This window comes from Cyprinodon variegatus, unplaced genomic scaffold (assembly GCF_000732505.1).
Source record: "Cyprinodon variegatus isolate N-32 unplaced genomic scaffold, C_variegatus-1.0 Scaffold32, whole genome shotgun sequence".
NCBI classification, from domain to species: Eukaryota; Metazoa; Chordata; class Actinopteri; order Cyprinodontiformes; family Cyprinodontidae; genus Cyprinodon; species Cyprinodon variegatus.
Genome location: NW_015150485.1, coordinates 661185 through 680895, shown reverse-complemented (window position 1 = coordinate 680895; position 19711 = coordinate 661185). Strand labels below are relative to the sequence as shown.

General features: G+C 36.0%; 2 protein-coding genes across 2 annotated transcripts in view; both read right to left on the bottom strand.

The window, feature by feature from the left end:
• Positions 1-14143, bottom strand: part of LOC107102473 (protein turtle homolog A-like) — a 79524-nt gene extending 65381 nt beyond the window's left edge. The window contains exon 1 of the mRNA XM_015401801.1: positions 13950-14143. The gene's annotated coding sequence lies outside the window, so the exon portion shown is untranslated. The remainder of the gene's footprint in view (positions 1-13949) is intronic.
• A 1021-nt stretch (positions 14144-15164) lies between these two features.
• Positions 15165-19711, bottom strand: part of LOC107102195 (transmembrane protein 230-like) — a 12478-nt gene continuing 7931 nt past the window's right edge. Inside the window, exon 4 of the mRNA XM_015401406.1 lies at positions 15165-15869. Within this exon, the coding sequence (XP_015256892.1) occupies positions 15729-15869 (141 nt within the window). The 3' untranslated portion in view covers positions 15165-15728. The remainder of the gene's footprint in view (positions 15870-19711) is intronic.

Sequence of the window (19711 nt, the reverse complement as noted above, 5' to 3'; positions counted from 1 at the left end):
GCGCATCTCAATGAGTTTGAATAACAGAGAAAATGCTTATTCATCTTAGTGATTCAGTAACAAAATTATCATTTATCTACATTTATTTAAAATATTTCTTTTTATGTCAAAAGAGAGGGATGATGGTATTGCATAGGGTGACTATTGCATAGATACCAACAAAGGGAAGTGAGCAAAATGTAGGCTTATCACAACTCACTTAATCTTTCCAATATAAAACAATACCTGTCATAATAATTGGCAAAGTATTTTTTTAACATCATGTAGCCCTTCCTGCAGCCTTGAGTACTATAAAGCTAAGCCATCTAAAGAGAACTCCACATTCATTGCAGCTTATTACCAGGAAATCTTGGAGCTTTTGTTTACACTTTTTCTGTCAGAATTTTTATTCGCTCTCAACTTTCCATATATAAACAATCCCAGAAGTCTATGCCAGAAGTAAGTTAATACAGCCGAATTTTTTAACTGTTTTCATTAAAAACTTTTTTCTTCAAACTTCAGGCAAGTCAAACTTGACCCTGACTGCTGCTTTTAGAGATCCTGTAAACACTGCTCTTTTCTTCATTTAATCGTCTATATTTTGGTAAGTGAGATTCTGTGAAACTCAACGAAAAAAGTTCAAACAGAAAGTTTTCAAGGAAATCTAAATTTAAGATCTGGGTATTCAATATGACTTCATTTTATACAAAACAGGATTGACATCTGGAGGTATCTTTAGATTTCTGGTGTGTACTTCCAACATGGATGGTAAATGCAGTTCAAGTTAATATGCTGCACGCTGAAATAGGGATGAAATGATTCAATTACTTTAAGTAAAAATATGCTACACAGACTCTAAAACATGCTATTTACTGAAAGATGAACCTTAACAGCTTCAATAAAGACATAGAAGCATTTTCAATCTAAGATAAGAAATCTAAATTTCTTATTACATTTTTACAAGTATATGTATATATATCGTACTTTTTTTCTTTTTGCCATTTACAATTAATTTATAAAATTCCAAACATATAATCAAAATTAAATCAATACTAAAAAATTACTAAATAGCTGCAGTCTTACATTAAACAGCCAAACTCTTTATTAATAATCTTTTACAGGTTACACTCCTTATTGGAAGTGTCAGTCTACTAGACTATCGTACTCTATAACACCACTCCTCTCAATTAGAAAATCAAATTTCTAGGTTTGGATTCTCTGTAAACTCATATCTGAATTACTACCATGTGTAATGAATCTAGATAACATGAGTTTTAATCACTGATACCCTCTTTTAGGAAGGTTCGCCATGGAACGTCAATATTGAGGAATCTGGCTTTTGACAAACTGCTGTATCCGAGGATAATAATGAAAAACTCAGCATGAGAAAAAGCCCCTCCTGAACCAGAGAGAGACAGTTCAAAAATAAACCTTTTGAAATGCATAATTTGCTGTATTCTCTTTCCTTAATTAGGAAGAATAAAGACGGTAAGGACTGAATGCTTAAAAATGATGTCTGTCATCTGAAGCTGTCAAGAGGCATTAGAAGAGAGAGTTTTTTGTTTAAAAAGACTTTAAAAATAAAACTTTGTTACAGTCTGATTGGTCATGATTATGCTTGTATATGACTGGCAAAACAGAAAACAATAAAGTGGGAAAAAAAGACAGCGAGGAAAACACAGCAAGAGGAAAGATAAGAGTAAAAAAAAATGCCTCATTAAGCTGCAGGACATTTTCTGTCATTAAATCAGAACTAAAATGCTAAGAGCTGCCAAACAACACACAGCTGCTTTGTTTAGACGCCATAGTGAGTCAGACTCTCTGTACATTTCCCTCAGACATATTCTGCCTCCGTCCTGCCACTGATAGCACAGCTTCAATGGTCCTGCACTCTGGAAAAGCTTTAAAGATATAATGAACGAGCAGGTAGCCCTTAAAGGAAAGCAGCTGGATTTATCACCTGACAAAAATAGAAATGTCAGTGACAGGCGTGTTGCTGAAATTCTGTTCCTGCCTTTTCAATCTGTGTAAGAAGACGGGCCGAATAATCATGACTGAGGCTCAGATTTATCAGGCTCCTCAAACGACTGCTCCCTTAAAAGCCAAAACATGGACAGTCTCCCAGACAAATGTTTTCCAGTCAAATTGAGTTTCTCCTCTCGCAAAAAGTCTTTCAGGAATCCACATTGTTGGCATCAAAACAAGCTTCTTTTTTTTTTACGTCCATACCAGTTTATCGATTGAAGTGGCACGGTGACTGTACCCTTTAAGGAAAATGAAGCACTAAACTTTCCCTCAGAGTGTGGACTATTTCAAGACTGCTTCTATCTGCCAGCAACAGAAATTGGACATTAACCTCTGAATAGATTGCAAACAGAAACGATGGGAAAAGGTCAACCACTAATGTGCTGTGACTGTAAAAAGGTAAAAACAGGCCCATAAGATGTCTACTTCAATACCAACATTAGGAATATTCAGCATCAACTACCAAGGCGTTATAATGGCTATAAACAAAGCTGTAGATGCAAATAAAAACACGACTTGACCTTTTATCTACAAGATCTGCTTTGCTGCAAGTCAATTCAATGTGACCAATAGATCTAGTCATAAAGGTTTCAAAAATATCAGATTTTACGACCTTTAGTATTTTGCACCAAAGACGTGTACCTGTCAATGCACACCAAAATTTATATACACAGTCCTGGGAAAAAGTACTTCCCCATGACGAGGATTTCTTCAGTTTCTGATTCTTGGTCAGACTTTATTTTTCTTAAGAGTCTAGTTAAATATAACACAAAAATAAAAATAGAAATATAACTGTTCTGGCAACAAAGCGTTTGTTTTATGCTTACAGAAACGTCATGAAAGCACCTGTTTCTGGTATTTTGAGAGTGGAGTGGTGGCCTAGTGGTTATGGCATAGGGCTTGGAATCCTGAGGTTGTTAGTTTGAAACCCACACCCAAAGACTGCAACTCTGGCTCTCTTGAGCAAGACCCTTAACCCCAGATTGCTCCCTGAGTGCTGCACAGTGGTAGCCCACTGCTCCCCAAAGGGGATGGGTTAAATGCAAAGGTTTAATCTCTTCAATGTCTCCAATAAAGTTCAATTTATATATATTTTTTTTATAACAGTACCTATCAGTACACATTATCATTTACCATTACAACTGCTGTTACACATTTGCAACACACCTACATTTCTATGTATTTATTGTGAAAAAGTCAGACTAACAAAGTCATTTTGGCAACTACTTTAAGGCAAAAAGAACATTTTAAAAAATTGTATATACATGTATAGAAATGCAAGTTTAAAATGAGTAAACTAATATTTTTTTAAAGCTTTTTAAAACAAAAGAAGCTTTCCAAAGTAGACATAACATTATCAGTTTCATCTACCTCAGTAATTGAAGAATTTCTTAGTATTTAGCCATTATTACAGTCAGGCCGTTGAAATCCCTTATAATGAAGCAAAATAAATCAACCTTTAATGCCAGATCTTAAAAATGTCAAGAACTATTAAGAAACAAGTCAGTGAAATATTTCAGTCAGGTACTGGGTTTAAAATTAGATTAGATTAGGTGAGCTTTATTGATCTCAAGCGGAGAAATTCATGAGGAAAAGAAAAGTAGGAGCTGATGTCACCGGCTGCTGCCTGCGCAGCGCCATCTTGAACAGGTCAAAATTACTTCTCTGCATTTAACTCATCCCCTTGGGGAGCAGTGGGCTGCCATTGTGAGGCACCCGGGGGGCAGTGTGGGGTTAAGGGTCTTGCTCAGGGAGCCAGAGTGGCAGTCTGTGGGAGATCGAGTCACAACCTCAGGATTCAAGGCCCTAGCCTAGCCCCTAACCACTAGGCCGCCACTCCCCCAATTAATTGAAATGCTTTGGGATTCAATCAAACTAGAGTGAGACCCATTATCCACATAAAATATAAATGGACCAGCAGTGATGGCTGGATCTGCAAGTCTACCAAAAGTACTTCAAGAGTGGAAAGAGTACTCATCTAGGACACCATAACAACCAGAATATTTGAAACACTAAATGCCTTACTTGCTTTCAGTTCAGGTGAATTTGTATAAATAAAGATAAAAAAAAATAAAAAATAAAAAAATTACAAAAAAAAAAAGAGTAGGGGAGAATTTAAATCCAGGGCCAAAAAACAAAATACTAACAAAAACAACTTAAAGAAAAAAAATCTGAATTACTTCACACACAGAAAAATACTTTTTGGTAGTATGAGAGGACATCACTCTCCATAGCGAACTCTGATTGGTCGATCAGTCCTGTCTAATTTTAACTCTCCTGTGCAAGGTGGTCAAAAATATGTTCTCTTTAAACTGCATGTTAAGCTTGTCTATTTTTCATTGTGATGTGTCCATTGTCATTCAATTCTCTTAAGAGCAAATTCCCTTCATGCCCAATGAAATTCTAAAGCTGCAGTTAAAAAATAAATAATAAGAAATGCCAAGACATTTCAAAAGGACTAACCATGATGGAAAAAATAGGAAGTTGTGTCACCCTAAAGCCAAAGAAAAAGGTCACCTGACCCAAATTAGAGCATGTTTTTTTAGTTCTTTTGATGGATAGTTTAGGTGTTTGAAGCTTACAATAGAAGGTGGATCTAAACTTGAATTCCTCTTTTTCTTTTTCTTAACCACTAGGTTAAGGTTGGGACTAAAATAAGACTGCACACCCTCTCTCCTTAGGCTTATAAGAAGTCGATAAATAGATGAAACAGTATTGTCAAGATTATATTTTATTCATAAAACCTTCCCTTATTACCTGTAGCAGACTGGTGTTAAAACAATTAATATCCATTTGCATAGTCTTTGTGCTACCCTGTTCAAAGTTCAAATCTTAAGTGTAACAAACTAAATGAAAAAGCATCCGCAAAAAATGTGAAAAATAGATAATTGGATTCATTATTGTGTTATTTTAGCAGATATGAAAATAAAGGTTTACTTGACCTTTGTAATGTAAGCAATGAAAACATGGAAATTAACAAAAGCATAAAAGCTGTGTTAATACCAGTTTTTCATTTGTAAAGCAAGATATTTTACTTCATAAATTTTAATGATTAAATTCAGTTAAAGAAGGATTGAAAAGCACCAAGCTTAAAGTATGGTTGTGGCTTTTAAGGATTATCATCTTTAACCCACATATTTCACCCGATAAGCCAGAGAAAGCACTGAAGCTATTGCAGTTTATCATTTCAGGAGCTGATTTTATGAAAACTAAAGGCTGCAAATGGCAACCTGCAGTCAAAAAAACAAAGAAAAAAAAAACATTTTGTTAAGAGAGGAGAAAACATGCAACCTTTAAATAAATATGCCCTCAATTAAATACTTAAATTCATGAGAGTGGATTTTATTTACATGTCAATGTATCAAACTGAATTAGAGCAAAATAAAGTAGTACATAATTGTGACTTTAAAGTGAAACTATACATATTTCATCTATTAAACAAATTTAAATCTAGAAGGTGTGTTCATTATAATTTATTCTGTCTCATTGAGTCAATAGAAACAGCTTTTGCTGCGAAACACCCACAAGTCCCTTGTGGTTTGTAGCGTTGGTCCCAATTCTGTCAGTAATTGTTCCAGATTTTCATCAAAAATGAAACCCAATTAATTAAAAACATAATCCAATTATTTTTCACATATTGGCAACACCATTACTTCACTTCAAATCTAATGCTTTATTCTTAATAGAACTCAATCAATCAAAGGGACTTTTCCTAAGCTCAATGTATCTTTGGCAGGATGAGGACTGCTTCCAGATTTCACTGATAGGATTCTAATGTGCATATGGCTTGATCTAAACCATTCAGATGTAGCTCTGGCTGGACGCATAGGGTCGCTGTCCTGTTTAAGTCTGAAGAAATCTGTAGGCTCTCTCAAAGAAACGTCCCATGATTTAACATAAATATCTTCTATGTCACAGCAGAAGAGAAGAAGCGAAAACTACGTCTAAAACTGAAAAATTAATCTGTGCCATTTACATGCAAGCTAGCACTGCAGCTAAGCTACAGAAAATTAGAAAACTAGCTTTTTGCAGATTGTAATTTACGGTACTGATTAAATTTTGTGATTTTACAATTATTCTGGAGGATTATAGTATATTATATCAATCAGGTTTAAAATTTAAACATTGACAATGACACTGATCAGGTTTTAGCTGCCATACTGTAGTTAGCTCAAGTTTTCCTTACAAAACTCTGTCATGTACAAAATCACTTATAAACAGAGATGGGAAGTAACAAAGTACAAATACTTCGTTACTGTACTCAAGTAGATTTTTCTGATATTTTTACTTTACTTTACTACTTATTTTTATGGCGACTTTTTACTTCTACTCCTTACATTTTTACACAAATATCTGTACTTTGTACTCCTTACATTATAAAAAATTGGCTCGTTACTTTAGGTTTGAATCATTTCAATGGAGTTACCGTTATTATTTTTTTACGTCATCAATACCAAATTCAATCTAATTGGATGGGAATCTACGTTGCATTTGACGCACCACTACAAGATGAATCGACAGATTCGGCGGTATTCATTGCCGGCAAATCATTGTAGCTTGGTGGCGGTGGCGTTAGCATAGTAGCATGGACGACGAGATGATTGAAAATGAACACAACAGAGATCTAGTCCTATTGGCAGACATCCATTTAAAATGTAGGAAACGGCATGAAAAAAGTGGTTTCTACTTTTACTTTTATACTTTAAGTAAATTTACAAGCCTGTACTTTGTTACTTTTACTTGAGTAAAGAAGTTTAATCAGTACTTCCACTTTTACCAGAGTATTTTTTAACACAAGTATCTGTACTTTTACTCAAGTACGGAAAGTGAGTACTTTTGCCATCTCTGCTTATAAATATATTTAATCAAAAATTACATGATGTTGATCATAACGGGCATGAGTACAAGAAATTATATGAAAGAGGCAGTAGAGTAGTAGCAAAATTAAAGGATTACTAGATTATCTGATCATTATTTTTTTTATTATTATTGAAAAAATTAGAATTAGCTGTTTACTGATGCATTGAATAAAGATGTCTACTTTCAGGGGGTTTCATGATAATCCTTTAATGATAATAAATAAATTCATATTCTTAAGTATTTGATTTGCCAGTTGTGAACCAATGATGGCAATTAAAACAGTAAAACCTAACATTAAACAGTTAAAAATGTGGGTTCAAAAAAAGGTAACGCGGCTAATTTTACAATTATGTCAAAATATATAGTTATAGGTCTCGAATGGTTTCTGTCAGGGTTTGGTGGAAGTTGCTTTAGGACCCAAATGCAGAGATGAGGAGGCAGGGAGGAGTTTTTGAAGATTTAATCAAAATCCTAAGAGCAACAGAAGTAAAGTCCAAAAAGAAAAACACTGAAAAGCAAAAATGCAGGAGACATCATACAAAACACACATGGGAGCAAAGAAATGACAAGGAACAAGCAATGAGGAACTACAGAAGTGGTGTATATATGGGGAACAGAACACAGAATGGGCTAATGAGCGGATATGGAGCAGGTGTGGACAGAAGTGAGTAGAAGGGAGCTAGGGGAAAGGAAACAGGCACAAGGGGGCAACAGAGACTAACTCAAGAATCACAACACTGCCTAAAAATAAGAAAAGAACTACAATGACACAAATTGAAAAAGAAGCAATGTCCAAGAAACTAGGAAGACATAAATTAAAATGTAAATGAAAACTCAAAAATTCCACAAAGGGCAGGATCATGACAGTTTCCCTTTCTTTTATACCTCCCTATTAATAAATCTTGTATTTAAAATTCATTTTTGGCTAAACTCATAATCCCAGGAATATTTGAGGTTGTGAAATGTCTTTTAGGAGCTCCTCCTGTCAGCCATCTTTCACAGAAAAAAGAAAATAGAATGGTCTTCATTGGCATTCACTCTACTCCAGCCCAGTTCGTCTTTGTTACTGTGATAAGTAACTTTACCACTGAGTTTCCCGCCGGGAGCTTACGTTATTCACCCTGACCGCTCATAATCTACATCTTATTTTTCCCCCATCTTTCAAATGTGTTAGAAAGGCAAGGGTTTTATAAATCCAGACACACTCTTTCCATCACAAAGAGAACCCTCCATCTGGTTTGGTTTGATTAGCACTTAGGGGGGGGAGGAAAGGGAAAATAAAGAGGTTTCCATTTTAGCAGGAATCTACAATTGGAGTGAAAATGTTTGGTTTCTCTTCTGAGAATCAAAGTGAATGTTAAATTGTCTTGTCAAATGAACCCAGGAAATAGTGAATATAATGCCCTGTCATTCAAAGTAAAGCAATATACAGGTCAAACTTAAGTCACAAATTCAGTTTGTGACTGCATTTACTCAGTGAACATAATTTTCGTTTGCTATTTTGTATTTTATACTTTTTTTTTTTTCATATGATAGCATGAATTGTGATAGAAAAAGATACCCCTCATAAGCCTGGTCTATCCTTAGGCAAAAAGGGAATGGGTAATTTTCCAAAATAAATGCACAAAATCAAATATTTCACTAAAGAACCATCATTTTAAATAAAATTCCACCAAATAATAATAATCAGTATAAAAAACGTCTGAATATGAAGACAATAATGACAGTAAATCAATAATCTGGCATTAATACAGAATTACATTTGCTATCCTGGGGCTGCACAGGTACCTTTCAACAAGAAGGTTTTGGGTTTGATTCCCAGCCCGGGGTCTTTCTACATGGAGTTTGCATGTTCTCCATCAGCATAGGTGGGTTCTCTCCGGGTACCCCGGCTTCCTCCCACAGTCCAGAAACATGACTGTTAGGTTAATATGCTTCTCTAAATTCACTTTAGGTGTGAGTATGAATGGTAGTTTGTCTCTGTGTTTCCCTGCGATAGACTGGCCACCTGTCCAAGCAGTATCCCGCCTCTCCATTGACAGCTAGAGATAGGCAGCAGCATCTCTCCTGACCCCAGCAGGGATAAGCGTGATGGAAAATGTAATAGAATGGATGAATTTGTTATCCTCACTGAACTAAAGGTTTTAGATATACAATATTATGGACCATTTTCTCTATCAAAGACTGTCAAAAATGCATTGGTGTAAAAAGCACCATGGAGTCTGTGAAATATCAGCATTTTGGATAAAAATCTGGTTCCTCCTACCACAAAAACAATAATTGGTCTCTCAGCTTAAAATTCTTCCAAAACATAAGGTAGAGTGGAAATTATTTACTAGGCCAAACCAACGTTTTCCCAGTGGTATCTCATTATAATGGTGTTAAAATAATAAAAAATAATTCTTTATGATTTGCAGGTATCATTTATATTTCCTGTGCTAAGTATCCAGCATTTTGGCATCTCTATTGTGCTGAGAAAAGCAGTATCTGAACATATGAAAATAAAATGACATGGATCATCTATCTTTCTGCTGATCTGAATTGCAAAAAGCACCTGTCCCCATAGAGCCCAGCCGCTGCAGCATTGATTCAAGGCAAGGCGATTGTATGAAATATTGAGAGGTCGTTATGATTAAGCTTTTATTATTTCAACCAAAGGGTGTTTCAGTTAAAATGCAAAATGAAAAAGGGAATTAATTGGTTTTAATTTAAAGTCAGGGTCCCCTTTTCATCCTAAAAGCCAGAAAGAAAGAAAAAACCTGCTCAAGGCCACATGTTTGTCTCTTTTAAACTATACTGATGACCTAACTGAAAATCTTCCATATACATAATGTTTGAAAAAACATATTTTGTAACCCAAGAAGCAAGGAAAGGCTTATGTGAAAATCCTATGTTCCATTTATCCAGGATTTCAACCAGATTCTGTCAATATTCTGTCGATATAATTAAAAACATCCACGGCTAAAGTGCTGATTTGTTAAATTGGTAATTTTATTCCACTTCAGCCTACTTTAGAAGTCAAACATCCAGTGTTTACTGTACTGCAAATCAAGAGGCACCATATGGGCTCTCCTCCTTCTTAGGTTAATTAATTGCCACCGAGTTCATTTTTCTGATGATGTAAACTTTGAGGGAAATATTATCCATGAAACCAAGAGCCCAGCTGGTGTCCTGAGAGGCTCGATAAAAACCAGCAAGAGAGCTTTTGAAATCATTTAACGGAGCTCATCTGGGAAAAGTTATGAGAAGATTTTTTTTTCCAATTATCACTGGAATGAAGATGCACTCCAGTTTCAGAAATCAATATCCCAAACAAAATTATACATTTCCATTCTATAAAAGAAAATAAATTACATCTTTTGCAAATGCATTTAATCTTTGAAATTTGTGTATATATAGCAAAGGGATCAAAGTCACATAAACACCAAATATTCATTAGAGTCCAAAATGCTCAATAACATTTTAACCAATTAATTCCCAATTAATAAGATGGCTACTACATGGCAAAATAGAAATTTTGAGGGAATTCAAATGTAGACATTAAAATGGTTAAATTAGATACATTAACACCAATTCAAGGCTTAACTTTTGCTTAAAAACAGTAAAAAAAAAAAAAAGAAAAAGCTGAGTCACAGAAACACCTGCAGCTACACAAACAAGGTGAGCAGGGCAATCCCATTTATGATCTTTCCTCATCAGAGATGGAGGAAAAAAGGGTTTGTGGGAAGGTTCTATGCAGAAAGCCAGCAGCTCAGTTTAAGCCCCTGGCTCTAAGATACTACCAGCAATAAATACACACACCAAACACTCTTGATAAACAAAAATCAATACCTTTTATGTATCGTGTCCCATTGGCACAAAATAAATGCCAAATCATTCTTTAGACAGGAAAGACAAGGCACTTTCCTTCCCTTCCAATTTGAATACATGTTCCATTCTTTCTCTTCAAAATGAATGTTGTTTTCCAAAAGCTTTTAACTTATTTCACTAAGTAACAAAACACTAAAGCCGAATCATTATTCTAGACTGGACGGATGAAGCAGACGTGTTTTATCCAGTTTCAAAGCTTTGAGGGATTGTATTTGAGTGAATGAGTCAATGCAATCATCTGGTTTTCCTTAGATAGAAAACTTTGTATCAATTTGCTGTATGATTTGGTTAAACTGTAAAGTGCCTTGAGATGACATGTGTTGTGAATTTGGCGCTATATAAATAAACTGAATTGAATTAAAAGCTAATAAAGAACTCCCAACCCTAACTCCTCTAGAACTGCTGATTATTTCACAAAGAAGAATTCTTTAAAAGGAGAAGAATATTATGAACAACTGTGAGCATCCTCTTCATCAGACGGTTACACAACAACAGTTTCTTTGGTAAGAGGCATCTCCAGATCAGCTGCAACACAGACTGGTACATTGGATCCTTCCTGCCTACAGCGGTCAATGTGTACAACAACTGGAGCATTTAATTTACCTTTGGGATTAATTAAGGTTTGTTTTAATGGAATTGAATACATTTTTTGAATAAATTAATTTTGAATTAATTTCATTTTACAATGAGGGGAATCATGGTTTTTTAGAAGAAACACATTTATTTATTGTCAGTCTTTAAACGGACCACCTTGTATATGAGGAGCCAGTCAGAGGCGTAGCCAGAAATTTTTTAAAAAGGTGGCCAGGCAATATCCATTGTACACTGAGGGGTGGCCGAAAGTGGATAGGCACCAGAACCTCAGAGTCAATCTACACTGTTCCAACAGGAAAATTAACGAGCAAAACATCAATATTTTCTAAATAAAGACCAATTATGCTTTCCTACAGCCTTTGCTAACAAATAGACGCATATATTTAAACATCCGTAATTTCTAGATAAAAGGTATAGCGGATAAACCTCGGTTTTAAGTTCTGGGGCGTAAATCAATCATCATTGTCATTACTTACCTACTTGTATGAATAAACATTCTGCATAAAATTTATATTTACAAGCACTATAATCTAAATAAATTGATTATTTAATAAGCTTTTATTAAAATACTGTAGTTATCTATGATTTCACTGAAGACTCCTAGATGACTTACAGAGACACATATTTTTCCCTTTACGCCATAAAATACAAAATCTAATTCTGAAAAGAACATGAATTCTGTACTTATCATCTTTGATGTTAATATATTGATGTGTAGAATTAACCACAAAAAAATAAAATGTTTAGAATATTCCACTTGAGAGTATTACTGCTGCCACTGTCTGTATTGGAGGGGAAATAATGGTAGGGGTGGCCACTAATTGGCTAAGGGTGGCCATGGCCACCCACCCCTGGAGCAAGTCTGCAGAGAGCAGCAACCCCTTAGTGAGGTCAGATAAGTAAGAAAAAAAATCAGATATAATAACCCCTTTTTAACCTAAAGAGGGCACCAAACATGCATATTTTCACACAAAAGCAGAGTTTAAACAAAAGTGCAGTAAATTGTTAATAATAATGCCAGAGATAAATATACTGTTCTATAAGGCATTGATTCATACAATCAATCAGCATAAAAAGGAATAGATTTATGGATAAGAGGTCCTTTAATATTCAGTAGGCTTAATAGGTCAGTTCATGTTGTATTGTGTTACAGTAGGAGAAGAATTTATTTTTACATCCAGCTTTAACAGTTTTAGTTATAGTAAAAATGGTATAGTCAAGCACATAACTGATTTAATAGGGAATCAAGTGAGGGAAAAGCCTATTCAATTGTTAAAGTGAAATATATAAAAACAGAGCAGGCGGGTCAGGGCCGCAGAAAGTGGGGGTGCTAGGGTGCCCCAACACCCCCTAGTTATAAAAGAGAAAATTAAATAAATTATTAAAAATACTTGCATAATTTATACATTTCTTATGAGTATTTTGGGAAATGATTTAGACTTTTTTATTTTACTATTACGTGTATCTGGAATTCTAATCAAAATATTTAGCAGGAAGTTCACGGAAGTTATGTGGTCATGGCAACGTCAAGCTAGTGGTCTATGAGGTATCCCGCTTGAGGTATCCCTTGTAAATGTACATAGTGTAATGACCAAAACACATTTGTTTTTTTGAAATATCACCACCAGAAGAAGAACACTAGTACCGCAACCACGACAACGGAGAGCAACCAAAGTGAGGAGACTGTCCACACGGCGTGTCTGATGGTAGTTGCACCAGCAGGCACAGTTCCAGGACCCGCAACCCAAGCTAGCCTGCTTGGATTAGACCGGCCCCAGTTTCAAACTTCCTGCACAGCATTGGGGTAATGAAACCTTCTCATGCTCTGTGGCACCGGCTTTGTTTGCTAGAAGGCAGTGGCTGCATTATGTGGAAGACACTGATCAGATTTTGTGTCTCGTTTGTATGAAAGCAGTCAGAAAAAAAGTCATACCTAAAGTCAAATATAAAAAACCCAACCGTTTCATGAATGCTGGATTTTAAATTGACGTAAAGCCACTGAATGTTTTTTTTTATTATTGTTAAGTTTAATTAATATTTAATTAATGTAATTTAATTAATTATTGCTGTGTGTTACAGACCCTCGTTGCGTGCACTGAAGTGCATATGAAAATAAAGTAGTGAATCTCAATCCATTTATTTATTTCTATTTATTGTATTTTAAATAGGCCTATAGGCTCATAGGTCTTTTTTCAAAAAAAAATAAAATAAAATGTCACAGCAGCCCCTTATCAAAATGACTTCCAGCGGCCCTGGTTTGCAGTTTAAAGGCACCTTATCTTCCGGTGTTATAAGTCCAAAGTGCTGAAGAGACGCAGTTAAAACATTAACTTTTCAATACTTCTACTATTAACGCGGCTTCTTCTGTGCCTGTAATAATAGTGGAAATGAAATAAATTTCAAGAACCACTTAAAATAAAACAATACGCAGTGTGACTTAGGAGGCCTGTTTGGTTTTCAGTATTTAAATCCATGATATTAATATAAAGCGTTTTTTTTTTCACATTATAACGTAATTTAAGACCTTTATAAGTTTGGATTAAACAGCCTAAGTACCGGAAACAGCTTATTAAAAACTCCAATGATTTATTTCACTTTCCCAATGTTGTGTTTTACATTACCTTGTTGCTGGATTTCCCTTTAAAAACAAATCCTCTGCATTTTTCCTTCAGTCCAACTGGAGCGACAGTTTGAAACAGAGTAGAAAGAGCGTCTTGTTCATTTAAACAAAAACAGGAGAGGGTCCCAGTCCGGCTGTAATACGAGCGCTTTCTTTCTCTTCTTGAGCGTCTCCTTCTGCCCACCGGGCAACAGGTGTTCGTTTCACGTAAAGGTGACGCTCAGAGCCTCACCCCTTCTCTCTGTCCCTCCCCTCGCTGCTGCTTCCTTCTTCTCTCTAACTCATCATCATCCTGATCAGAGACCACATCCCAACTCTGAAAGCTTCTGAATTTTAATCCATTTTTTTTTTTTTTGTCTTGTTTGACATATTTTCCGTTGCCAATCCCCCTGATGAAGTCCAGCTCTGAAGCAGCCACCAGAGGGCGCCCTTCCCCTCATGTTGGAGCCCAGACAGCACCCAAGAGACTCACAGGGAAAAGGTCAAATCTAGTTTCCCTCACAGAAATTTCCAAAAGTACTACATAAATCTACTCTTTTACATTGTCTTACATTAAAACTAAAGTAAACTACAGCAAATTAAATGTATTTTAATTTGATGTGATCTGCCAACATAAGAAGTAAATTAATATATTTTGTAAAATGATGAAAATCAGAAGAAAAACTGAATCGAAAAAAAGAAAAAAAATTAAAACATTGATAATTTTAGTAACCACATATCCTGATAAGGTTGAGTCTTAAAAAAAGTTTTAGTGCTCATGTTCAATCCCTGCATTTTTGCATAAGTGGGCACGATATAGCTTGTAAATTGTGTCTTAAGAGTGTTTTTGAGATTGCCATTAAAAAACTACAATCCTGATTTAACAAAATGCAACGAAAAAGAAAACTCGAATAATCCTGTAATTCTAGACTTTCAGAAAATATGTTTGATTTCAGGTTAGATGTAAGAAAAATACCTTTTTTTATGCAGAATATGCAAATATGTAGTGTCAGTTGTGTTTGTAAAATGAACTAAAATCTTTAAAAAAAAAACTGTATTTATAAATCTGTTTAACTCCCAGGAAAGGAGAATCTAAGTATGTAAAATTTAAATGGGATCCGTCAATCCATTCCCACGCTCAAATTTAACAACCTTCAGTTTATCTGAAATACATCCTTTATTTTTTTTTTTGATACAACACTAGAAATAAGCTTGAAACATTCAAAACATTCAGTCTCTTTATTTTAATCATTCCAGTGTACAAAACAAAACATCTCTTCTAATCATTCTAAAAATCAAAAATAAAAACAAATACTTCACACACAGCATTTAAAAAAGAAGACCATGAAATATCTACTTGTGATTGTGATCCAAATTTTCTCAGAAGAACTTGTAAAAATAAAACTGGATAAAGATGTGATTTATTATAAAGCTACATTGCAAAAGCCACAGATGATCTGAGCTATGGCCTTGGAGCAGCAGTAAATAAAGTATGTTATGATTTATGTGTTGTGTAAGAGCAAACTGTAGCAGGCCAGCAGCTGGTCTGGCATCCTCTGCTGCTAATAAACCAGCACCAATTCTCTTAGGTCAGTCGTGCTTCTTCGAGGAGGCTAATAATGCGTAGAAGACACAAGAGCAAACAGAGCAAAGAAAAAACATGCTTCAGTCATACATTTCTGCAGCATTTCATTAAAGCTTTGACATGATGCACTCCAGGATGAACACTGCTCTCTACAGCTTCAGGAGGAGACTTTGATCCCTTTGCTATATATGCTCAAAGAGTAAAGAGTCCGTCTGATCAGTCGCCAAAATCCGGGATGTCATCGTAGGAGTACCCTCGGTGACCCTTGGCGGCGTAGTAAGCTATCCTCAGATGGTAAAACCCAGGCAGGAAGACCAGCAGGCCGATGACGATTACGGGAATGGTGCGATCCGGATTCTGGAAACAAAAAAATTAATTGATAAACAGCTAATGATAGGAAGACAATTAACACACTGTCTGCAGTACAAAATGTAAGGGTCAGGCAGGAGGCTTTGCATGCATGATGGCTTCATTTGCTTCCTCTAATGTAAATCAGCAGCAGCTTCTTACAGAGGGGCAGAGAATCTCCAGAAAATAACTGTGCTGTGTTTTCTTCCACCACTAGATGGCAGTATAATGCTCTGTGTCAGAACAGGCGTCCAACTGGTTCTCAGAGGTGCACTGCAGCATTACTGCAGCATTAAAGCTTTAAAACAATCTGTTATAAGGTTTTATTCATATATATATATATATATATATATATATATATATATATATATATATATATATGCAGTGCAGAGTTTCAATTATATATCCGACTTTTCATTCTTAGAGACTTCTTTTTCTGACTAAAATTAAGCTGTTGTTCAGTTAAATCATTGAATTAGTGTTGGCTGCTCCAAAAACTCTTACAACCTTTATTTAGATTCGTCAAGAAAAGGAATTAGACAAAATTGCTTTATCTCTCAACTCTAGTTTTTTTTTTTTTCCCCACAAAAAGTGCTTTCTAACAAACCTTTTTAAAATAGATCTTCTCTTATCTTTTGATGTTAAGTACACAAATAAATCCAATAAGTTTTTGCAAACCTAATCAAATACATCACTCGTGTTACATTCAACAGAGCTCCTATATTTTTATATTTCAAACTCTTTAAGACTCACATTTCCTAATATTTTGGCAACACTTTTTAAAACGTAAAACAACTGTTTGTTTTGGATTTATGGTATTTTTTGTTTCTCACAGACAATTGTTAAAAAAAGAACCAGCAAAAACCAGTCAGTAAGAAGGTGAGTCCTTAGGAAAATGGGTGAATAGATGGTCGGCTGGATGCATCAAAGGGTGGATAGATATGCAAAGGTTAGAAAGGCTGGCTGGTTGGACGCCTGTACAAGAAGGAAGCTGAGTGGAACAATTTATTTTTAGGAATTCAATATTTTTCAAGTCCTAAAACATGAGCAGAAAGAAGAAGGAAAGAAAAAAAATCATTACAGCTTTTTGTTCTGACACTTGGCTGTTCCAGCTGGTGTTTTAAAGGTAGTGTTTAATGTTAATGTTTGTCAGGGTGTCATTAGGAACAGGCCCCGGGCGTTTTGACTTTACCAATCATAAAACTAAAAGCAGCCACGTCTCGTGGAGGTGAGCCAGCTGACTATCTTCAATTCCTGCAGGTTTCACAGCTCACCGAGTCGCCTAATGGGACCAAGCCAGCGTTAACAAATTCCATCTCACCTGGGCTTTTACAGCTATGATAAGTAAAAAAAAAAATATCTGCTGTAGGAAGACAGATCTATTAGTGTATTTAGCCTAAAGTGGTATAGATTCTAAAAGCAGCTTCTGGAAGCTTTATTTTATAGAGTGGTTCAATAAATATATAAGAAATGTAAGAAACTACTTTATATCAACTACCAATTTTCTCAAGTTCAAGGGCCACTATTTGCATCATTTATCACCTGCTACTGCTGAATATGTTATCAATGTATTATTTTTAAAGCAATGCAAATTAAATAAAAACAATGACCGGCATAAAAGGTGCTAAATCAGAATCAATAAAGGTTGATAAATGTACAGCTTACATTCAAAGAGAGTTCCTTTCACACGTTCATTCGTTGTCCTAAACACACAGGTAACTGGGCGTATTTTCACCAAACAATATACAACAGTCTGAATATTGTTAGATTAAATATGATATTTCCCACCCCCACCAGGGGGGTTATGAATATATGATATTTTCACAAACAGCCAACAGCAAAAAAAACCAAAAAAAAACAAAATGCTTGTTTATTTAAAAAAAAAAAAGACCTTTAACAGCCACCAAGCATGGCTCTCCCTGAAATGCTCCCTATAATTTACATGTGCTCAGTGGGGCACTGGAGTTGGACCCAATTACTCAGATTACTGGAAATTAAAAATTGAGAAACACATGGATGCGTGTGCGGTTAAGCACATGTTAACTATGTTGATCACAAAAAACGCCATGCTGAGCAAAACAGAAAATAATGACATGTTCACAGCAGTAGGCATCTCTCTCTGAGACCTCAAACCCTGAAAAACTTTCAAAGATTTTCAAGAGACTGCTGTCTTTCACTTTGCTGATTCCTTTCTTTATAAATAAACTTTTTTATTTTTTCACAAACATATATGGAAATCCAGTAACATGATTTCAAATTCCAGTAACGCTTTAAATTAGACTACCAGGGACCAATGAACAGTGCTGCATAATTTTCCTGTGAATGGCAACCGGCTGGTCATTATGGAGACCACTGATTTTAACTGCTGGTCAGTGTCTTGTTGATGATTTTTTTTCTGAGCGGACATGCATCGTTCTACACTTCATCAATGTTTGTTAAAGCCACAGTGCCCAAATCAGAGGGACAAATCCCCTGTACAACAAAGAGAAGACAAGACAGAGTTGTGAGCTCAGACAGAAGCAGCGGGGATTCAGTGTGAGAACACCAGGAGAGAGAGCTCCATAACCAGGATGATATGGCTAGTCGTGCCCCCCCTCTGGAGCTAAGGAACCACAGCTGTAGATCAGAGGAGCCCACTGGGCAGACAGCGTGCCAGAGCGGAGAGATAATGCAGCGAAAGAGGAGAGCGGAGGAGCACAGTGCTAGATCAGAGAAGCGGCAGGGTAGGGAAAGGCTACAGCTCACCAAGGCTAGCAAAGCTAACGGTGAAGGACTAAAGGAGCATGGTGGAAAGTTTAATAAGTCCCCCGGGGAGAAAGTATGCTGAATGTGGGGCAGAGGCTACTGCTGGCCGGGAGTAAAGGCTGGTTTATACTCAGAAACCAGGTCGTCTGAGTGTGTGTCGCAGCGAACACAAATGTGCCCCGCCCCTTCCGCAGAGACTCTGGTGCACCTCTCCAAAATTTTAGGTGACTGCAGACAGTGCTGCAGATAGGAGACCTGTGATTGGTCAAATCTATATCCACTCTACACTATGCGTTTTTCCTGTTTGGTACCTTACAGGCTCTTTACGTTTTTATGACGAAATGTTTGTGGAAAACGACTTGTGAATTGGGACCAGCTAGAAGTGCGAGGTGTGCGAGAACGCTGGGACCCTTTTTACCACAACTTCACTGAGGGTGTCAGATTACGGCTGTGTTTCGACACAGCGAGTCCCACTGACATCACATCTTCCAACCATGTGCCGCAGCTTCTATAAATCCACAAAGAAAACCTTTTTCCCTCTCTTATGCCAGACCCCGGTATTGATGCAAAGGAAAGACCTGATTTTGCAGCTGGACATCATGTTACATGTGGTGCAATCTCCGGAACTGTAGTCCGTTTTTGCTAAATCCCTCTTCGAAATAGCTCTGAGCTGAAAATCCAGCAAAAGCCTGCCGGTGCGCCCGTTCTGAGACACCTTTCTCCCAGTCCCAAATCAATTTCTTGTATACACTGACACTCAAATACGTGTGTGCGTCATCGTTCTTGTGAAAGGCAGCTTGGTTTATTGCCCAAAGATATTTCTGTGCCGTTTTTTTGTGCGGTCCGTTATCTTGTGGCAGGGTACCTACAACATAAGGCAAGTTAAATTCAAGACTTTTTAAGACTTTTTAATGCCACTTGAAAAAAAAATTTAAGACCAAATTTACAAGAAGCACAAGAAAAACCCGCTTGCGAAAACTTTACCCAAAATTTTGAAACCAATGTTTCAAAATTTAAAAAAAAACTTCCCATACAGGAAGAAAGCTATAAACATAAATGACAGATATATTTTAACAATTGTTCAACTGAATTCACAAACTTTGTTT